The sequence below is a fragment of the Pongo abelii genome, chromosome 2, assembly GCF_028885655.2.
Source record: "Pongo abelii isolate AG06213 chromosome 2, NHGRI_mPonAbe1-v2.0_pri, whole genome shotgun sequence".
NCBI classification, from domain to species: domain Eukaryota; kingdom Metazoa; phylum Chordata; class Mammalia; order Primates; family Hominidae; genus Pongo; species Pongo abelii.
Genome location: NC_085928.1, coordinates 207,024,872 through 207,047,877, shown reverse-complemented (window position 1 = coordinate 207,047,877; position 23,006 = coordinate 207,024,872). Strand labels below are relative to the sequence as shown.

The 23,006-nt window shown below is 43.1% G+C and overlaps 2 protein-coding genes across 4 annotated transcripts in view; one reads left to right on the top strand and one right to left on the bottom strand.

The window, feature by feature from the left end:
• FBXO45 (F-box protein 45) overlaps positions 1-8,195 on the bottom strand; it is an 18,267-nt gene extending 10,072 nt beyond the window's left edge. Inside the window, exon 1 of one of the 2 annotated variants that reach the window (XR_010139330.1) lies at positions 7,861-8,178. Coding sequence is in view for 1 of the 2 variants with exons in the window: in XM_024241200.3 (XP_024096968.1) it covers positions 7,861-8,178 (318 nt within the window). In the remaining variant the exon portion in view is untranslated. Of the gene's footprint in view, positions 1-7,860 lie in introns of both variants that reach the window. The other variant, XM_024241200.3, reaches the window with a different exon arrangement.
• On the top strand, positions 8,125-23,006 carry WDR53 (WD repeat domain 53). Of its 2 annotated transcripts, XM_002814456.6 has the most exons (3): positions 8,507-8,644; positions 15,666-16,161; positions 22,385-23,006. In XM_002814456.6, the coding sequence occupies exons 2-3, from the start codon at positions 15,682-15,684 to the stop codon at positions 22,979-22,981; spliced, it is 1,077 nt and encodes a 358-aa protein (XP_002814502.1). In that variant the 5' UTR covers positions 8,507-8,644; positions 15,666-15,681; the 3' UTR covers positions 22,982-23,006. The 2 variants fall into 2 exon arrangements, with proteins under 2 accessions (XP_024096966.1, XP_002814502.1); XM_024241198.3 differs by lacking the exon at positions 15,666-16,161 and having other exon boundaries at positions 8,125-8,644.

Genomic DNA, 23,006 nt, shown 5'->3' with positions numbered 1-23,006 from the left:
TGTAGTATTTCCTCAAACAGACTTCTTAAAACATCAAAAGATACAAAAAAAAAAATCCTTATATCTTACAGATAATACTGAAACGTTTATGGATAAAATAATGGTACCTGGGAATTGCTCTGAAATATCCAGAGATGGAGTGGGAGAGTGTGCGATAGAAACATGAAACTAGACTGGCCATAAATTAATCATTGGCAAAGCTTGGTGATGGGTATAAGGAAGTTCATCAAACTATTTTCTCTACTTTTGTTTATATTTGATATTTTTATACCAAAAAGTTGAGATGTACAGTTTTCATATGGGCAATGTTGTCATCAAGAATAATTATATTTTACATAAAACAGAAACTTTAATCCTAGCAGCTCTAAAGTTTACGAAAAATTTTAGTAAACACAAACTACCTTAGATCCTCAGCCTACTTGCTGGATATGACTTATACAATAAAAAAATCACCAATCTCATTTTACCAAATCTAATAATCCCCTAGATAGCATCTAGGTTCAACTACTAGAATTTATAAAGAGAAGCTATCAATAAGACAAGTTAGTTGACTCTTCAGTAAATACAAAGGTTTACACTTCCAAAATAAAGAGGGTATGAAAATAGCTCTTCTATACAATTTCTCATAAACAATTTTAAACTTTTAGTTTGTGTATTTTAAATTTTTTTTAGACAACATCTCACTCTGTCACCCAGACTGGAGTGCAGTGGCACAATCATAGCGCACTGCAGCCTTGAACTCCTGGGCTCAAGTGATACTCCCATCTGTCTTCCGAGTAGCTGGGGTTACAGGTTCGAGTCACTACGCCTGCCTGGTTTGTATGTTTTAAAAAAATCCCTTCTCTACTTTAGTCAAACTACCCAAAAGCAGTGGAAGGCTGGGACCTATGCTTCAGTTAACCTGAAAAATCAACTCCAGAGTCACAGAATGTCAGCATTTAGGAAGACCCTTAAAGGTCACCTAGTCTTTCTCAGGGATTTCAACTGCGAGTTAGTGCAAGAGGCCCAAAGAGAGATCAAGGATCCAGTTCCCTCATCACCTGTTCATTTACCGTTCGCTGGTACTCTACTGTTTCATTGAACTGCAGAGCACAGATTTAAAAAAAGACAACTATTTGTTTCCAGTATCCCATGCATTCACAATAAAACTGAAGCATTCCCAATGTTTTTCCTATCTGCTCGTATTATAAAATACTTTAAGGCACTTATAAGACCAAAACATAAGATTCAAGGAAGGCGCCGGGCGCAGTGGCTCACCCCTGCAATCCCAGCACTTTGGGAAGGCAAGGTGGGCAGATCGCCTGAACTAGGAGATCAAGACTAGCCTGGGCAACATGGTGAAACCCCAACTCTAGTAAAAATACAAAAAATTAGCTGGGCATGGCGGTGCACGCTTGTAATCCCAGCTACTCGGGAGGCTGAGGCAGAAGGAATGCTTGAGCCCAGGAGGCAGAGGATGCAGTGAGCCAAAATCACACCACTGCACTCCAGCCTGGGTGACAAACCGAGACCCTGTCTCAAAAAAAAAAAAGAAACAAAGACAGGAAAAGGAGATTAAATGGGGAAGGAACATGTTCCCAAAATAGCAAATACTGTCTAAATAACTCAAGAGAATAATATCAATAATTCGCTATAAAATATTTAATTAATATTTCCCTATGCCTACTCCCCAGTTCTTATAAATTCCAATTTCACATTGACAATATTGACAACCTCTTCCTCAAACTTCCTTTTCTTTTTTTTTTTGAGACGGAGTCTCACTCTGTCACCCAGGCTGGAGTGCAGTGGCTCAATCTCAGCTCACTGCAACCTCTGCCTCCTGGGTTCAAGCAATTCTCCTGTCTCAGCCTCCCCTGAGTAGCTGGGATTACAGACATGCACCACCACACCTGGCTAATTTTTGAATTTTGAATAGAGACAGGGTTTCACCATGGCCAGGCTGGTCTCAAACTCCTGACCTCAGGTGATCCACCTGCCTCAGCCTCTGCAAGTGCTGGGATCACAGGCGTGAGCCACCACGCCTGGCCCTCTCTTCCTCAAACTTCTATGACATCTTCCTATTTCCCTGGACTGATCCTGTATCATTTCCTTTTTTGGTGACCACCCTTCCTCTGCCCCAACCAAATTCTCCAAACTCAGTCCTCAACTCTCTATGTGAATTATTTCCAGACCTGTCTTTCTAAAACAGCACCTTTACTACATCTCATCCCAGTTCTATAACCTTTGGTAGTTCCATACTTAGTACCATTACCAACTGCAAATTTTTCTGCCTGGCTTTCAAAGCCCTCCAAATCTGATTCTTCCTATTTCCCTTTCTACCTTGATGATGTTCTTCTTGCTTAAAGTATTATATGTGCTTTCTTCTCCCACACATTCTCTAAGATCACCTCTATTAAGCTATTCTTAACCAGGGCCACCCGATTCCCTTTATTTCTCTCTCTGCTGAGTGCTTACCCACCACTTTCTGTACCACGTAACAATTTAGTAACTCTTATTTCCTAACACATCTTTAACCATTGATTCTAGTAAAAAATAACTTGCAAAAAAAATCTAATCTAATCTAAATTGATCAAACCTCAATAGGAAATAGAGGACAGAAGAACATGTCAAGCAACATGATGATAATGAAATCAGCAAAATCGAGCTGAGAGTAAACAACCTTGTTTCCTCAACAAATAAGATGGGAGGTTGGGGAGATGGTGAGTGAATATATAGACTAAAATAGCCTTAAGAGACATGTCAACCTTTGCCATGGGACCCTTATATAGATCTTGATTATATAAAATATAAGTTTAAAATGCAACATTTAACATTTATGAGACAACTGGCAATTTGAACACTGCATTTTTGACATTAAGGAATTAATGTACATTTATATTTAGATGTGATAACCATATTGTGATTACATTAAGTGTCTTTATTTTTTAGAAACAGATACTGGAAACTTCATATGAAATGGGAAAATAGGCCGGGCATGGTGGCTCACACCTGTAATCCCAGCACTTCAGGAGGCTGAGGCGGGCGGATCACGAGGTCGAGATCGAGACCGTCCTGGCCAACATGGTGAAAACCTATCTCTACTAAAAATACAAAAATTAGCTGGACGTAATGGCAGGCTCCTGTAGTCCAAGCTACTTGGGAGGCTGAGGCAGGAGAATCGCTTGAACTCAGGAGGCAGAGGTTGCAGTGAGCTGAAATCGCGCCACTGCACCCCAGCCTGGGCAACAGAGCAAGACTCTGTCTCAAAAAAAAAAAAAAAAAAAAAGGAAAATGAAGACCAAATTAATAAGTTAAAAACAACCCATAGCCTCACAGTCCCATGCACAACCTGGATTTTGTTATAGCAAAAGCAGCATGAAGACCTAGCTTAAAATCTAAGTCTGAACTTTAGAGAATTCTCATCAGATGCCAAGTATGACTGAAATAATTAACGCTACGGGGTGATATGTAAAACATGAACTTAAAAAAAAAAAACTAAACAGATTAACAAACTCCACTTTCCTGTTTTATGCTATCCTAAACCTTTTCCTGTCATTCTCTGTTATCCAGGCTCCTGGGAAAATCCATTTGACACCTCCATCTTCCTCATCCCATTCACCCAGTCAGCTGTCTACCTATGTATATTGTTTTCTACGACAGCTCTCCAGCCATCCCTTCTCTCCTCGACGTGCCTGTCTGGTCTTAAGTATCTCTGGTATAGGCACTAAGACCTGCCCTCTCCAACTCACCTATGGCCTAGCGTTTTTAAAGTACAGCCTTTGTCACTCTGCTGTTCAAACTTCTATGCTTTACAACTGTAGCACAAAACCCAAACTATAGACTGAAGGCTATATTTCAAAGCCCTCCGTGATATATCTAGTCCCATAATACAGCTTTATAATATTTCCCACTACTTCCTTTCATTCAATCTAACTATATTATTTTATATCTTTAGCGCAGATCTCTCCTCTAAGCTCCAACCTCCAACATTGCCTATTTGAAATCTCTGTCTCAAAAATACTGTAAATGCTGCTCTCCCAAAACTGAACTAATTGCCATTTCTTCAAAACCTAGCCCACCAGCCTGGGCAACATAATGAGACCACATCTCTACAAAAAAAAAAATTAAAAATTAGCTGGGCATGGTGGCACATGCCTGTAGTCCCAGCCACACAGAAGGCTGAAGTGGGAGGATCGCTTGAGCCCAGGAGCTCAAGGCTGCAGTGAGCTATGATCATTCCACTGCACTCCAGCCAGGGCAACAGAGCAAGACCTCATCTCAAAAAAAAAATCTAGATCGAATGATCTCTACATTATGGGAGCAAAATACTAGGAGTCATCCTTACCACTTCCCTCTTCCTCATCCCTATTTCAAATCTATTGCCAATTCTATAGATTTTACTAAATCTGCCCATTTCTATCTCCTCCACTACCTATTTCTTAATCGATCTACCATATTTCTAAGGTCCCCTTCCAACCAACAATTTAGTTCTCCATACTAAAGTCAGAAATAATCTCTTAAAATGCAAAATAATCATATCACCAATCCCCACACCTCAAATCCTTCTTGCTTACAACTCAAAATGGCTTCCCTACACTTTGGTCCCAGTCCACTTCTTCCATCTTATCTCAAACCAGCATCATCTTTGCTCTCTGTGCTCCAGCCACATTGATATATTTTCTGTCCCTCACACTCATAAGGTTCCTTCCTGGAAGGCTGTTCTCTCTCCCCTTGGCCTACTTATCATCCTTCAGGTCTCAGTACATGGATCACTTCCTCTGAGAAAGCCTTCCCTCACCTCTCCACCTAGGTTAAATTCTCCACTACTGACAATCAGAGCACTAGGTATTTTTCCTTCATACTACTTACCAGATGCGGTTTTACATCTGTGTGATTATTTGATTAATATCCATTTCCCCTACTAGACTGTAAGCTCCATAAGGCAAGACAACCATTAAGAGTCTGTGTTTGTTTTATTCGTCAGTGCATCTGCAAAACTGAGCATAGTGCCTGGCACTCATTTTTTTAAATAAAAATATATGTTGTACAAACCCTTTACTTTCCTCTTGTCCTGCTTCTGCTCAGAGTACTTCCTCTTCCTAAAATACTCAACTCCTCCTCATCTTTAAAATTCAGCTCAAATATAACCTCAACCTCAAATCTTCTGCAATCCTCCACTCAATTTGTAAATTCCTCCTTTCACTGAACTTCTAGTATACTTTATGTCTGTAACAGTAAGGAGCAATTTCTACCACACATTAACAGTTCTTTCTATACATTTTTCTCTCCTCTACTAGATTGAAAGACTTTCCTACTAGACTATTTGACTCCTTTTGAATTAATCTTTTATCCTCAAAATATTCAAGGAAAGTCCTACAATGTGTGAATGAACAGTGATTGGTACAAGTCTACAACATCTATAATGCACATAGCAGAAAGGCAAAGTATTAAAAACCTCAGAAACCTAAACTATCTCTGGAAGGATACAAAAGAAATCGTAAGACAGGTTGCATACATGGAGAGGAACTGGGTAGCTGGGGGACAAGGATGAAAGGAAAACATTTTGCTTGATATCATTTTGCTTCTATTGAAGCTTGACTCACACGAACACATTATCTATTACATATTATAATATGAATCTTGAATCATGTGAACATTTCTATTACAAGTCAATTATCAAAACAACAACTCCTAATTTAGGCTGGGTGCAGTGGCTCATGCCTGTAACCCCAGCACTTTGGAAGGCTGAGGCAGGAAGATCGCTTGAGCCCAGGAGTTTGAGACCAGCCTAGGCAACAAGGTGAGACCTAGTGTCTGTAAAAAATAAAAAATTAGCCAGTGTGGTGGCACATGACTGTAGTTCCAGCTACTCGGGAGGCTAAGCTAAGGAGGATCCCTTGAGCTCAGGAGGTCGAGGATGCAGTGAGCTATGATTGTGCCACTGCACTCCAGCCTGGGCGACAGAGGGAGACCCTGCCTCAAAAACAACAACAAAAACTCCTAGTTTAAAATAAGCAAAAACAATACACTTTATGGAAAAATAAAAACTAAATAAAATTTATGAAACCGACACATTTATCAAAGTAGGACAAAATTCCAATCGTCTGCACTCACCTATATAAATTACAAGCAGTATCCACTGAATAGCCACCACGCACAAATAGTCCTAGTAAATTATTGTTATTTCGCTTAACAGAAAAACAACTTGAGGCCGGGCGCATGAGCTCACGGCGGTAATCCCAGCACTTTGGGAGGCCAAGGCGACGATCACGAGGTCAGGAGATGACACCATGCTGGTTAACACGGTGAAACCCTGTTTCTAGTAAAAGTACAAAAAATTAGCCAGGCGGGGTGGCGGGCGCCTGTAGTCCCAGCTACTCAGGAGGCTGAGGCAGGAGAATGGCGTGAACCCGGGAAACGGAGGTTGCAGTGATCTGAGATCGCGCCACTGCACTCCAGCCTGGGCTACAGAGCGAGACTGCGTCTCAAAAAAGCAAAAAGAAAAAAGAAACAACTTGATAGTTTACATATTTAATGGCAATGTTCCCTATCTTCTATAACTAAAACCGGTTTCACTACGTAAGTATAAATTTTACATGCTTCACATGAAAGAAAAATTTTTACTTCTTACTCCGACCCCTGTTGGCAAGCTTGCATTAAAAAGGGGTGTTATCATGCGGTGGCTCACGCCTGTAATCCCAGCACTTTGGGAGGCCGAGCAGGGCGGATCACCTGAGGTCAGGAGTTCGAGGCCAGCCTTACCAACATGGAGAAACCCCAACTCTACTGAAAATACAAAATTAGCCGGGCATGGTGGCGCATGCCTGTATTCCCAGCTACTCGGGAGGCTGAGGCAGGACAATCGCTTGAACCCGGAAGGCAGAGGTTGCGGTGAGCCGAGATGAAGCCATTGCACTCCGTCTCAAGAAAAAAAGGATGTTATCCTTTTAGTTACTAATGCATTTATTATGTTTAATACATTGCAATCAGACTTCATCTTCTCTTATATATGATCTTGGTTGACTGCTATACTGAATAGCTGTTAACCATTCAACTGGACCCAAGGCCAAGACCCTTTGTTTATGCGGCCTGAGAGTCCTTTCAGCCCTACCACAACTTGTTCCTTGACATTTTTATTTTGTATATGAAGGCGGGCAGAATATGCAGGAAGGATGCAGTGAAACTGTAATCAGCACGTTAGATGACAAATAGAAAAAAAGAGACACCATTAACGTGCAACTATTAAAAAGTTAGGAAGGAAAACAGCCAATAACAGTAGGACAAAGCAGTATGTTAGGTGGTGCCCGTGGACGTTCTATAAAAGCCTGTATCTTTTAAGTGAGCAGGATGACCAGGACTACACTCACTTGTAAGCCTCAAATATAGTGGAGGGAAGTAAAGAGAACTTGGGGGAAAATAATGAAAAAAAATGCTTAAAAATCAGAGCTTGGAAAAGATGAGATAAACGTGGAGTGAAAGCAAACTAGAAACTTAGAAACTAAGCCCATGTTAAGGTAGCCGGGATAATTTAATATAATGTCTATTTGGAGGCCAGGGAGAAAATTAGGATGAAGGCATTAAAAGGTACAAGACTGGTGGTCTGTCTTTAACGGGGAAAACTGTCAGAAGTTGAATGAGTGATGCAAACAACCCAGCTGTTTGAAAAGTGGATCACGGAAGTGGGATGGTTAAGGAGCAGAACTTCGATCCAAAGAAAAGAGAATCTTTATGTTGGGGGGAGGTGAGGAAGATATTGACTGGAGCCATGGAAAGGCGGGCTGGTGAGGCGAGGCTTCTGACTCAGAAGCTTGGATGAGAAACACCGCCAACGACGCCGGGAAGCGGGACTGGGGGCAGCGGTGTGGCCCGGGGCTCTCTCACCTTGGCCTTGTAGCTGGGCAGGTTGCAGAGGATGTCCGTGCGCAGAGCCTCTTCTGCCAGGCTGCGGGCGCACAGGCTCCGCCACACCTCGCTGTTCTCATCGCCGTGCAGGCAGCGGTACCAGTGCTTGCACACCAGGGCGCAGCTCCGCAGCTCGGACAGCTCCAGGTAAGAGAACACCAACTCCAGCACCCGGCTGGGCAGCCGGCCCCCGGCCCCCGCGGCCCCAGAGCCCGAGCCCGCGCCCGCGCCCGCGCCGCCGCCGCTACAGCCAGCGCCGCCCGAGGCTGCCCCAGCCCCCGGGGCCGGCGCCGCCATCGCCTCACCAGCCGGCCCGAGGGCCGCCGCTGCCGCCGCCGCTTCCCGCCGTCTCTGCTCGGAAGGCCAAGCCTCGCCCGGAGACCGGAGCGGCTCGCTCACCGCCCCTTTCAGTGCCAACCGCCGGCGCCTCCACCACTCCCGCCCCTGCCCGGGGGCGTCCGCCGCGCGCCCCGCCTCACTGAGGGCAGACGCACCGGCTACACCGGCGTCCTCCGCCCCTCCCCCGCGGCTCAGCGCGGGCGCCGAAACCGCCCGACTCGCCCGGCCTCTCCGCGGCGCGCCAGCGGCTCCGCCATGCGGGTTGAGGGCACGAAGCAAGGGCGCACGCCCAGTTCGTTCGCGGTTCCTCTCGGCCCCGGATGTGACTGTTTGGCTGCGCCGTCTCACGCCTTCCGCTCGACGGGATTGGGCGCCGGCGGGTGAAGTCATCACTAGGCGCCGAGGAGGGGAGCGGGAAGCACAGGTATGAGGCTGGCGCAGGTGGCTTCGATGCTGCTTTCCGGTGACTTCGATGCTGTTTTCCAGTGCTTTTTCCTCTTTTTGGTCTGGTGGCTCCGCGTCTGCTCTCCTGGGCCCCCTTTCCTGTGATGTTTCCCTGTGTCCGTTAGGTCCTTGCTTCAGACTCCAACTCAACGCATGAAACTTTTCTTTCCTTGCTTGCCAGTTCCTAGCTCCCCCACCTTTTTGTGTAGCTTGGGCAGCGGAGGCCGTCTTTACCTGGTCAGGCCCTCTCGTTCTCCCTAAATGTGCCTTCGGAAAGTAAGGTGGCTGCGACTGAACACCCCCGCGCCCAAACCTTCAAGTGCCATTTGAGTGTTAGTTAAGTGCTGCCGTCTTTTGGACAAGATGTGGTCTTTACTGGATCCACCGCTTAGTAAGCAGATGAAGGCAGTGTAGTTTCAGTCAATTAAACATTCAAATAGGGAGAATGACGTGGAGGCTATAATTATAGATGGATTATAGAAGGGGAAGAATTTCAGCATCCCAGCTTGGGCAACATTGCGAGACCGTGTCGCTACAAAAAAATAGAAAAATTAGCCGAGGGTGGTGGCGTGCGCCTCTGGTCCCAGCTACTTGGGAGGCTGAGCCCGGGAGCTCGAGGCTGCGGTGAACCGTAATCGCACTGCTGTGCTCCAGCCTGGGCGACAGAGTGAGCCCCTACCTCACACACACACACACACACACACACACACCAAAGAATTTCAGCATTATTTGATTATACTACGGTTTCCTAGGTGGCCCCAAAAGTTTTCCGACAGCCTTTAAAGAATGCTTAGTAAGAGAATAATAATAACCATCATTTGAGCCACGGTGTGAACCAGGCACTATATACTACGTCATTTACGCAGATTTTTATATACGTAATTCTCAAAACAACTCCAAGAGCTAAGTAATTAAAATAATAGGGTTCACAGACTCCCTTGGTCAACTCCAATGTCTTGGAACCTTTATGTAGTAAGAAATGTTTTCTGAAGCTTCTTGCTATGTATAATCCATTTCTTAGTCTCTAGTAAAAGCAAAGGAACGGCGGCTACCTTCCCTACCCTCTGATTCATGGTGTTTGAGTATTACTTGCCTGTCCCTTCTCCTCATATGTCTTTTTCACCAAGTCCAGTAACCCTAATTCTTTTCATTCTTACCAATGCCAGCGCCACAGCCCTTCAATCATTGTGGTTGCTATCCAGCTTCTCCACATCAAGCCCAACTTTAGAATCCCCAAGCCTGTAAAGAAAAGTTGACCTGTGCTGACTCTGGTGATGGTGACTGTCTCTCACTAATTTCTTTGAAGTCTTCAAAGATAAGCAGAGTTGATCCATCTGAGAAAGGGATCATGAACTAGACAGAATGAACAGCCTTAAAGGCACAGACACTTGAACGGGACGGTGGTGGTATGACTGGTACAGAGTGTTTAAAGTAGAGATCATTCAGTTTTTAAAGACTGGCCTTTATCGTGTCACAGTACAGCCGAGGTAGAGCCTTTGAAGGATCGGATGTTGTTATTCTGGTACTAATCTAGTCCAGCCGCTTAGGTGACTTTCAACGGCAGACCGTCTCCTAAGCGCCCCAGGTAGAATTTCAAAGTAAAAGATGACCCTTCTCAACCCTCCTTTTCTTTTTTACAAATCTTTCACCTGCTCATCACCTACCCCACCAAGCCCCTTCCCCATATTCAGTACTCTCATTCTGCGCTCTGGCTGATGAGAACTGCCAGCTGTGGCACTTCACGCTTTTAAAAAATGCTCTCGGCCGGGTGCCGTGGCTCATGCCTGTTATCCCAGCACTTTGGGAGGCCGAAGCGGGCGGATCACCTGCGGTCAGGAGTTCGAGACCAGCCTGGCCAACATGGCGAAACCCCATCTCTACCAAACATACAAAAATTAACCGGGCGTGGTGGTGCATGCCTGTCGTTCCAGCTACTCAGGAGGCTGAGGCACAAGAATCGCTTGAACCTGGGAGACGGAGGTTGCAGTGAGCCGAGATTGCACCATTGCACTCCAGCCTGGGCGACGAGAGCGAAACTCTGTCTCAAAAAAAAAAAGAAAAAGAAAAAATGCTCTCAAAATAACTCACCTGGCAGGGCACAGTGGCTCATGCCTGTAATCCCAGCACTTTGGGAGGCCAAGGTGGGCGGATTGCTTGAGTTCAGGAGTTAGACCAGCTTGGGCAACATGGTGAAACCCTGTCTCTACAAAAAATACGATAATTAACTGGGCGTGGTGTTGCATGCCTGTAATCCATGCTACTTGGGAGACTGAGGTGGGAGGATTATTTGAGCCCAGAAGGTGGAAGTTGCAGTGAGCAGAGATTGGGCCACTACACTCCAGTGTGGGTAACAGAGGGAGACCCTGTCTCAAAAAAAAAAAAAAAAAACAAGAAAAAACTCTCACCTTTCCCTCACCCACTCTGTGTGATTTCATTAGGTATTAGAAGGAAGTGATCTATTGTCTAATTAAAGTAATTTACAGTAGGATATGATTAACTGCTGTGCTTAACGCTTTAGGCAACTCCATAGGAAAAGAGAAGCTTGTTGACGTGAATGTGGGGATGGTGACACTTCACCTCTTTCTGCCAGGCTTTCCAGTTGCAGTCATAGAAAAGCAAGAAACAGTGGCTTGCCAACTCATTTCTGAAAAATTGTTTTGATTTAACCCAACTTTAATTACATTTTTTCCCACTACCCTTCTATCACAGCAATCTGATTAACTTTTTGATAGTGTTCTTTGGTGTGTTTCAAATAATAACAAATCATTTTAATTTTAGAGACTAAGTAAACAATTTTGGAGGCTCTAGTTGAATCACTGAGCAATAGTTTGCATAATAAATCTTGATTGACTAAAATTAATAGCCTCAGAGTGTATGGATTTCTGTTTCTGGGGCTTTCCAAACTCCCCCCCGCCCCCTCCCTCGCCCAGGCTGGAATGCAGTGGCACAATCTCAGCTCACCACTGCAACCTCCACCTCCCAGGTTCAAGCCCTCAGCTTCCCGGGTAGCCGGGATTACAGGCATGTACCACCATGCCCTGCTAATTTTTGTATTTTTAGTAGAGACAGGGTTTCTCCATCTTGGCCAAGCTGGTCTTGAACTCCTGACCTCAAGTGATCCGCCTTCCTCAGCCTCCCAAAGTGCTAGGATTGCAGGCGTGAGCCACCACACCCAGCCTCCCCCTGCCCCCGCCTTTTTTTTTTTTTAACATTCCCAGTAACAGTTATTTATTTTTATTTTTCTGACTAGATAAATGATCAGTAAATATTATCTATGTTATTTAGAGAGTAGGAGTTTAGTGTGTAGAGTTTAATAAGATGGAAGTGTTCTTGGGGTCTTGTGAGACTAATAGAACAAGAGTTACTACTGGTTCCATTGTGGAAAAATTTATAGGAACTGTAGTCTTTATAATAATCACTTTAAGGACAAAATTCGTTTATTGCCTATCTTCTCACACTTCAGAGTAAAATTTAACTGAATGAACCTTGACGATTGAGTTAATCTTTTCTAGAAAAGAATTAAATTAGGAAGAAAACCTGCTAAAACTTTTGTCTGTCAGTCAGCATTTATTTGGCTCTCCTGTGGGTAGATTTGTAATGGAGAAACAGGAGCACTAGCAACCCTGCCTCATTCTTGTTTCAGAGAAAGCCTAAAATCTCAGCTGGGCCCCAAAACCTGTATGCACACAAATACCAGCAAATCTTAATACCAGCAAATCTTAATGCTCTAGAGTACAGACTTCCTGACTTCAAAGTTGATTCATCATAGCAAAATTAAAACTATAACTTGGCAAAAAAGTGATCGACATTCTAAAGATTTGAAAGCATTGGCTGGGTGCAGTGGCTCATGCCTGTGATGCCAGCACTTTGAGAGGCTGAGACGGGAGGATCGCTTGAGCCCAGGAGTTCAAGAACAGCCTGGGGAATGTGGGGAAACCTCATCTTTACAAAAAAAATACAAAAAATTAGGTGGGTTTGGTGGTGAGAGCCTGTAGTCCCAGCTACTCAGGAGGCTAAGGCGGGAGGATCACTTGAGCCTGGGGAGGTCAAGGCCTGCATGACAGAGCAAGACCCTGTCTCAAAAAAAGAAAAGAAAAAAAAAAAATTGAAATCGTTAAACAAAATTATTTGTAACTTAAATTGACTTTTCAATACTCAATTCAAATTTGTAGGATAGCATCTTTATCATGAGATAAGTCAGTATTACAGTTCCTAAGCCTAAATACTATCAGTGCCTTTCGTTTAAAATTTTGTTTTATCTGGAACTTTTGGCAACAGTCTTCGTTACGGCGTATTTACCTGCCACTGTTTCAGTATTTGTCAGCAAAAATCAAACCACCAGGGCTCCCTGTTTTTACCTCCCTCTGAGTCATTTCCTCTCCAATTCTCTCCTTTAAATATTATTGCTTTAGTCTCCAGTTAGTTTCCTCTGTATATTAGTTGAGTGCTTCTGCTTGAAAACAAAAGTTTAATTTTGTTTTTTTATTTTGTTATTGTTATGAACATTTCTGTATTTGATTTTGTGATCATGTTTCTGTTACCTTGATTACTAATAGATCAGTGATTTTTTTGCAGTCTAATCAGTGATCCTATAGTGTGACTAAAAGTAGGGGGAGGCTGGATGTGGTGGCTCACGCCTATAATCCCAGCACTTTGGGAGGCTGAAGTGGGTGGATCACTTAAGGTCAGAAGTTCAAGACCAGCCTGGCCAACATGGTGAAACCCTGTCTCTACTAAAAATGGAAGTTAGCCTCGCCTGGTGGCAGGCGTCTATAATCTCAGCTACTTGGGAGGCTGAGGCAGGAGAATTGCTTAAACATAGGAGGCAGAGGTTGCAGAGAGCTGAGATTGTGCCATTGCACTCCAACCTGGGCGACAGAGCAAGACTCCGTCTCAAAAAAAAAAAAAAAAAAAAAAAAAAAAAGCTTTGTGTTGGGAATGGAAACTTTGGGCAGATTGCCAGATTATTTTAAATGATTTTATCTCTGTACCACTGGGCTAAATTCAAGTATCTTATCTGAAAATAGCACAACAGCTCAGGGGCTGGCATTCGGGTAAGCTCTCCTTTGCTTATGAAATGAAAAACTAAATTTGTCCAGGTAGATTTGTTTGCTTCCTTTTGTCTTGACCAAGATTACAGTTGTGTAAATTGCCCTGATTTCCTTTTTGCCTTGACCAGCAGGCAGGCAAGGCAGGCCGGTATTATGTGGCATTTCCGGTGTGTGTATATCTGGGATTCCTAGAGGATGAGAAATCTAAATTTTGCACTTTTGTGTAAGTGCAGGTAGATGATAATATGATTAAACATATATGAGTACATTTTCAAGCACTGATGACTTACTGGTAACTTTTGGTCATTTTCTGTTTCTTCAAAGAATAATAACAAAACTGTTGTCAGGTGGAGTTGTTAGAAAAGGACCTTCATTATTTAAATATTTGGAGCCTGGGCAACATAGGGAGACCCCGACTTTGCAAAAAAAATTTTCATAAAATAAAAATTAGCCAGGCATGGTGGTGCACATAAGTGGTCTGAGCTACTCAAGAGACTGAGGTGGGAGGATTGCTTAGGCCTGGGAGGTCGAGGCTGCAGCGAGCCACGGTTGTGCCACTGCACTGCAGCCTGGGTGACAGAGCAAAACCCTGTCTCAAAACAAAAAACATTTGGGATCCCTTACAAATCCTAAGAGTTAAGTGACCTTGGGAAAATTATTTAACATTTCTGAGACTCAGTTTTATTATCCCTAAAATGGAATAATACCAATCAAAAGGGTTGTTTTGAGATAAAATTAGATAACCTACTGAATAAGTGTCTGGTGGGGAGACCAAGGGCCTGCCATTTTCACCATTTCCCCAGGTGGTTATTAGTTTAATACAGATTCTGCAATTCCACCGTACATCAGGATCACCTGGAGGACTTACTAAAACACATTGCGGCCGGGCATGGTGGCTCATGCTTATAATCCCAGCACTTTGGGAGGCCAAGGCAGGTGGATCACCTGAGGTCAGGAGTTCGAGACCAGCCTGGCCAACATGGTGAAACCCCATCTCTACTAAAAATACAAAAATTAGCCAGGCATGGTGCCGGGTGCCTGTTATCTCAGCTACTCGGGAGGCTGAGGCAGGAAAATTGCTAGAACCCGGGAGGCGGAGGTTGCAGTGAGCCGAGATCATCCATTGCACTCCAGCCTGGGCCAACAGCAGCGAGACTCCATCTCAGAAAACAAAACAACAACAACAAAAGCACATTGCTTGGTCTCACCCCCAGTTTCAGATTCAGTAGATCTAGGGTTGGGTCTGGCAATTTGCATTTCTGACAAGTTCCTAGGTGATGCTGATGCTGCTAGTCTGGGGACCACACTTTGAGAGTACTGGTGCAGTATATGTGATGCCACTTTGCACCAACCTAATAAAAATCGAAAAAGTAACAATAGCAATACTTGTTGAGGATTCGTTATGTATCAGGCACTATTATGTGTGATTTACATATATTATGATCCTATGAAATGAGTGTTGTTATTATTATCCTCATTTTATAGAGAAGAAAAGTGAGTGACAGAGAGGTTCAGTAATTTGTCCAGTCACCTAGCTACTACAAACCTGGAGAGCCTAGCTACAGAGCTCACCATCTAAAACATTATTTAGATAAGAGGTATAACCTGATGATTTTGCAGCCCTCTCTTTAAAATAATTTTTCTTAATTTAAAATATTTAGTGTTTATTCTTCTGTGGGTTCCATATGAAAGACTGGAGGACCAGCCTTACCTAGATCCCTGATGGCAAATGAAGCCCACTGAAGCATTTGCCAGCCAGGATATAACCCTGTGTTCAGCTAGGCTTTTGGAGACGTGATCTTTAAGTGTCTTTTTTTTTTTTTAATTAATTGAGTTTTTTAAAGATGTCTTTTTAAAACGTTTAAATGAAATATTGTTTATTACATCTGTCTCCTCCCATCAAGTCGATGTATAAAACATCAGATTACAGTTGTTTCCCCCACTTCACAGAGTCTCCGGGACCATTATGGCAGTCAAGTGGACGGGTGGGCATTCTTCTCCTATCCTCTGCCTGAACGCAAGTAAAGAAGGGCTGCTGGCTTCTGGAGCAGAGGGTGGAGATCTCACGGCTTGGGGTGAAGATGGAACTCCATTAGGACACACGCGGTTCCAAGGGGCTGATGATGTTACCAGTGTCTTATTTTCTCCCTCCTGCCCCACCAAGCTCTATGCCTCACATGGAGAAACCATTAGTGTACTGGATGTCAGGTCCCTCAAAGATTCCTTGGACCATTTTCATGTGAATGAAGAAGAAATCAATTGTCTTTCATTGAATCAAACGGAAAACCTGCTGGCTTCTGCTGACGACTCTGGGGCAATCAAAATCCTAGACTTGGAAAACAAGAAAGTTATCAGATCCTTGAAGAGACATTCCAATATCTGCTCCTCGGTGGCTTTTCGGCCTCAGAGGCCTCAGAGCCTGGTGTCATGTGGACTGGATATGCAGGTGATGCTTTTGCACAGAGTACTTGGGGAATTTCTAAGTGGGATTTGCTAACAGTCAAATTATTGATCACATGAAATAGCTTTGCTTTTTCTGTTTTCTACTAACATATCCATTTATGAACGATAAGCCTTATTTCTACATTTAATGCTAGTCTGATAAAACCTAATAGAATTTATTCACAAAGTAATCATTAATCCTTTACTCTTCCTTTCTCTATACTGTAAGATATTCCTAAAACCTGAAAATTCAAATATTTGATTGTAAACATCTGTTTAAACAAACAGTGAGTACTAAAGGCAGAGTTGGTTCACCCATTCTGTATAAACTCTGTTTAAACAAAAAGTTAGAGGGGTCTGTTTTTACTTTAAAGTTCTGGGGTACATTAACTGAAATAGTGTGTATTGGTGATCAGGATCAGAACACTGTATTCAATGCTGAGTTTTGAAAGGAGCATCACAGCTGGGCGCGGTGGCTCACACCTGTAATCCCAGCACTTTGGAAGGCCGAGGTGGGCAGATCACTTGAGGTCAGGAGTTCAAGACCAGCCTGGCCAACATGGTGAAACCCTGTCTCTACTAGAAATACAAAAATTAGCCAGGCATGGTGGCAGGCGCCTGCAATCCCAGCTACTTGGGAGCCTGAGGCAGCAGAATCGCTTGAACCCAGGAGGCGGAGGTTGCAGTGAGCCGAGATCATGCCACTGCACTCCTGCCTAGGCAACAGAGTGAGAGAGTGAGACTCTGTCTCAAAAAAAAAAAAAAAAAGGAAAAAAGAAAGGAGCATCACAAATTGCCCAAATACAGAGGAAGTCCATCAGGAGAGTAGATGTGTCTAGAAACCCATTATGTAGAGAACTGGAGGCATTTAATTCTTAGTTTTCATGAGAGGAAAAAATGGAATATGCTGGTCTTCATAAGAGAAGTCATGGGAAAGCAGATTTGGGCTTAATGTAAACGTTTTCAAATAGCTTGAACGTTCCTATGGCAGGATGTGCTTCCTCTTGAGAGAGTAAATCTCATCACTGGAGTGAGAGTCCTCATGATTTCTGTCTGTTGAGCACTTAGTTCTTGTCAATGCTTTGTGTATATTAGTTTTAATTCTAATCACACCCTCCTAGTTACTTTTTTTTTATAAATAAAGAAATTGAAATTCACATTAAGTATCTACATAGCCACCTGACTGGGATTCAAACCTCAATCTCTCTGGCTCCAAAGGCTATGTTTTTTCTCTAGGATGGCAGGTATTCAAGCAGAGTATCATCAATAATGTCACAGAAAAGTTTCTTGGTTTGGGGTCAGGTGGCTTCTAGAGAGAGAACCATTGTGAATGACCGATGTGTCCAGCACTGTTTAGGCATTTAATCTCTGTTCTCAGTTACATACAGTATCTTCTAAGATTCCATGTTCTTTTTAATACCATCAGAAGTTTTGACTTCCACCCTCTTGGCTAGTGGTCTTTACCTCTCCCTCCCCAATCCTGCATTCCCCTCATAATTGAATGATGAGACTGTTTTTGTTGTCACCATGCTGTTCCCCTCTCCTGCAAGCTACCAGTATTCAGTAGGCAGAATCAGTGGGTATCCTGCAGTGCTGGGATAGTCTCCAAACAATAAAGAATTGTCCCCCCAAAAACATCTGTAGTGCCTGGGTTGAGACTCACTCTACATGTATGGGGCATAGTGACCCTACAACCTCTACCTTCCTTTTCCACTCCTAGATTTTGACCAAGCCCTTTATAAATCTCCTACATTCTCCACCCTAGTGGTGATAATCTGCCCTTGTAGTTGTAAAGAAAGACCTATACAACCAGATGGATATGTTTTAAGTAGGCAGATTGTACAGTGTGTCTTCGAGTAGTCATTCTGTCATCCTTCAGCTATACCAGTTTTCCGTCAGTGGCTCATTAACCACTAGGCATGGCAATAGACAATTGTGTATGCAAAAGTGATGTGTACTTTTCAGATTAGATAAGGAATGGGCATTCAGAATTTACTGTCTTGCCCTTGTTCCAGATAAGACGTTTTAGTGGCAGGCACTTGCTAGTGAACAGCCCAGGAAACAAGTATTTTGAAAAAGGGAGGCTCAGGTAATTTCTTATTTTGATTTGCCTGGTAAAATTGCTAAAGGTTCACGGTAGATTTGTTTCTACACTGGGTTGTGATGTAACAGCCATACAACCATGCTTTTAAGAAATGACTTCCTTAACCGAAGTTGAAACTCTATAATTTTTTCCACGTTTGTCTTCCTAAAACCTGTTCATCCAGTATTATCCTAAACTTTAAGGATAGCCAGTCTATGGGGGAGCCCAAGAATGTAGGCATAATAATAGTGGAAGGGAGTTCTGACTATTTTGAGTTACTTCTCTCTGAGCAAACAAATTTTATCTCAAGGCAGGAATTGAATGATTGCCATGTTCAGCATACCTATCTTTGTTCTTATGTAACAGTAATTATAAAATTATTTCTTTTGACTTAGGTTTAAATAATTAGGCAGGGCCAGGAGTGGTAGCTTACGTGCCTGAGGGCTCATGCCTGGGATCCCAGCACTTTGGGAGGCCAAGGCAGGCAGATCGCTTGAGCCCAGGAGTTCGAGACCAGCCTGGACAACATGGCAAAACCCTATCTCTACAAAAAATACAAAAATTAGCCAGGTGTGCTAGCATCCACCTGTGGTCCCAGCTACTTAGGAAGTTGATGTGGGAGGATCACCTGAGCCCAGAGAGGTGGAGGTTGTAGTGAGCCATGATCTCGCCACTGCACTCCAGCCTGGGTGACAAAGTGAGACCCTGTCTCAAAAAAATAAAATAGGCAAAGTGCATTCAAAGAGGCAGGGACCCTGATAGCAAAGTGTGGTTCGTTAAGACACATGAGACTGCTTAATTTTTTATTTAATAAGTACAAAGTAATATTTATATATATGAGGTGTAAAGAATAACATTAGGCCAGGCACAGTGGCTCATGCCTATAATCCCAGAACTTTGGGAGGCCATGGCAGGTGGATCACTTGAGCTCAGGAGTTTGTGACCAGCCTGGGCAACATAGCGAAACCCCGTCTCTACAAAAGATACAAAAAGTAGCCAGGTGTGTGGTGAGTGCCTGTAGTCTCAGCTACTTGGGGGGCTGAGATGGGAGAATTGCTTGAGCCCGAGAGGTTGAGGTTGCAGTGAGCCAAGATTGCGCCACTGCACTCCAGCCTGGGTGACAGAGTGAGACCTTGTCTCAAAAAAAAAAAAAAAGAAAAAAAAATTAAATAAATACCTGTATACCTACCATTCAACTATAGTTTTTTTCATGAAAGACTTAGAAAATTAAAACTGTCATATTTCTGTAGCATACATGTTGATTTTCTTTCCCTGCCCCTTTCTGCATCTGAAAACAAATGATTGAAGGGTTTGTTGTTCTTTCTGGATTTTTAAGACCAAAATACCAACACTTACAGACCAGGATGGTGGAGAAGGCTCTTTTGTTTGTTTATTTTTGAGACAGGGTCTTTGTCATCCAGGCTGGAGTGCAGTGGTACAATTACAGCTCACCGCAGCCTCGCACTCCCTCAAGTGATCCTCCCACCTCATCCTCCTGTGTAGCTGGGACTACAGGCACAAGCCACCACACCCAGCTAATTTTTTTTATTTTTGCTAGAGAGGAGGGCTGGCTCCCTGTGTTCCCCAGGCTGGTCTCGAACTCCTGGGCTCAAGCAGTCCTGCTTTGGCCTACCAAAGTGCTGGGATTATAGGCATGAGCCACTGCACCTGGCCTGAAGAGGCTCTTTATCTTGAAGATGAGTCTTTTATGTGGAAAGAAACGTTTTTGTAAAAGGGGAATTTTTTTTTGAAAGGTCACTTTGTCATGATTACATTCACTTCTGAACATTTGCTGGTTCCCCACTTTTTCTCCCTTCGATGTTTTGCAGAACCATAAGCCCCAAACTCTTTCATTCTTTTCTTTCACTATCTCTAGCTCTCTTGCTTAGGGTGAGAACTGCTTGAACAGCTGGTTGAGAAATTAAGTGTGAAACACCTCAGCGTCTTTAGCATTTTGGAAAAGTCAAGAAGCATAAAGGGAATGTCCAGACAAGAGCAGTCTGGAATCCTCAATCCATGGAAATGATTCTAGACTTGGCAGAATCTGGGATGGCTGTTAACACATTTAGATGATTTAAGTCAAATACAAAAGGTGTTTCAGCTGTTGAAACACTCTGGGTGCAGTTCATGTTTGAATGTCTTTGGAGGACAGAAAATACAGTCCATTCATAAGGGCTGTATGAGAAAGAACTGGGGCTATCTGCCAATATAGTGAAGCTAGCAGATTCTAGAATGTCCATTTTCCTTTGTGTGTGTGTGTGTGTGTGTGTGTGTGTGTGTATAAAGACGGAGTCTTGCTCTGTCCCCCAGGCTGGAGTGCAATGGTGTGATCTCCGTTCACTGCAAGCTCCGCCTCCCAGGTTCACGCCATTCTCCTGCCTCAGCCTCCCAAGTAACTGGGACTACAGGCACCCGCCACCATGCCCAGCTAATTTTTTGTATTTTTAGTAGAGATGGGGTTTCACTGTGTTAGCCAGGATGGTCTCAATCTCCTGATCTCATGATCTGCCTGCCTCGGCCTCCCAAAGTGCTGGGATTACAGGCGTGAGCCACCGCACCCAGCCATGTTTAGATTTTTTAATAGAAACTGTTTTGGGGCATTGTGGCTGATGCATATAATTCCATGACTTTGGGAGGTGGAGATGAGTGGATCGCTTGAGCCCAGCAGTTGGAGACCAGCCTTGGCAACATAACAAAAACCCGTCTCTACAAAAAAAATACAAAAATTAGCTGGGTGTGGTAGCATGTGCCTGTAGTCCCATCTACTTGGGAGGCTGAGGTGGAAGGATCACTTGAACCCAAGAGGTCAAGGCTGCAGTGAGCCATGGTCGTGCCACTGCACTCTAGCCTGGGTGACAAAGTGAGACCCTATTTAAAAAAAAAAAAAAACTATTTTCATATCAAGTTTCAGCACTCCTTCGTGTTATATTTTCTAATATTTATTTATTTTACTTTAGCTTATTTCAATTTGTTAGTACTTTAACTTCACCCAAATAGTGATTGTTAGTCACATAGTATAATGTTATAAACCCAATTCAAAGAGATTTTCATCTAAGAGAAGCAGAATGTAAGTGTTACTAGATGTCACTGCTTTTGAAAATAGGCCACTGAGAATAACCATAAGGGAAGTTACCTTGAATAGGAAACCAAATTCTTAATAGCATCAGCAATGGTAATCTTGCCAATTCAGATCTATGCTTTTCACTGTCTAAACAAGCTCATGCTTTTTCCAGTGTCTGTTAAAATTGTGAGTTATAATTCAGGGCTGATGGTAAACTACATGATAAAGCTGTCTGTTTGCTTTGAAAGTATTAAGAGTATTTTTATTTGCCAAATGGTTGATACAGGAAAAGAATGAATCACTAGATGATAATGTAAAACCCATTCACAAAGCTTATTAAAAAAAAAAAAAAACAGGTCGGGAAAAACAACGAAAAGCCAAATGAAATTAATACCAGGATGTCATATTAATCAACAGACATGTTTGGAATTTCTCCTCTTTCTCGGCCATTATGCTAGGCGTTAGCAAAGACTAAGTAAGTCTCAAGAAACTGATAAGCTAGTAGAATATGTCAGTTAATAGAATAGAAACTAGATACAGGAAGGAGAAGCCGGCTGAAATAGGAAAGCCTTCTTGGAGGCACCGGGACTGGGCTTAAGCCTCTTGGATGGGTAATTGGGTAATGTGAAAGGAAAGGAAGGCATTCCAGATGGAAGTCATTTCAGTGATATTCCAGATCGAGTTTATTTAGTTGATAGGCCTTTTGACCTATAACCAGCATAGACTAAAACTAGCAAATTTGATAATCTTTCGTTTTACTTGAAGAGATGAGAGCAGAAAAACCTTTAGAAACCGGCAGCTGCTTAACAATTACACTTTAATGGAGTTTATTAATCAAAAATTATTCAGGATCTTGTTTAATTCTACCTTAATTCTACCTTACCGCACTCTAGTTTTAGTCCCAGGGTAGCATTCCACTGGCATGTTATGGCAGCATTTGATTATTTTTTAATACTGCTGAGAACGTGCACTACTGCTCATTCTCAGACTACTTTAACGATTTTATTAGAAGCTGAAAAAGCATGATAGTTGAGCAAATTGGCTAGCATTTTGTATGACTGTGTAATTTCTTCTTATGTAAAGGTGATGCTGTGGAGTCTTCAAAAAGCCCGACCACTCTGGATTACAAATTTACAGGAGGAGGAAACAGAAGAAATGGAAGGCCCACAGTCACCTGGCCAGCTCTTAAACCCTGCCCTAGCCCACTCTATCTCCGTGACTTCGTGTGGTAATATTTTTAGTTGTGGTGCAGAAGATGGTAAGGTTCGAATCTTTCGGGTGACGGGAGTTAAGTGTGAACAGGAACTGGGATTTAAGGGCCATACTTTAGGGGTATCCCAGGTCTGCTTTCTCCCGGAATCCTATTTGCTGCTTACTGGAGGGAATGATGGGAAGATCATGTTGTGGGATGCAAACAGTGAAGTTGAGAAAAAACAGAATAGTCCTACAAAACGTACCCACAGGAAGAAACCTAAAAGAGGAACTTGCACCAAGCAGGGTGGAAATACTAACGCTTCAGTAACAGATGAGGAAGAACATGGCAACGTTTTACCAAAGCTAAATATTGAACATGGAGAAAAAGTGAACTGGCTCTTGGGTACAAAAATAAAGGGACACCAAAATATATTAGTAGCTGATCAAACTAGTTGTATATCTGTATACCCCTTAAATGAATTTTAAATCCAATAAAAACATTTGAAGAATT

What these genes read in the sequence shown, in the direction of transcription:
- WDR53 (XM_002814456.6), top strand. Translation starts at nt 15,682, where the DNA reads ATGGCAGTCAAGTGGACGGGTGGGCATTCTTCTCCTATCCTCTGCCTG. An exon ending in CATGTGGACTGGATATGCAG is followed by an intron (nt 16,162 to 22,384) that starts GTGATGCTTTTG and finishes TCTTATGTAAAG; the next exon opens with GTGATGCTGTGGAGTCTTCA.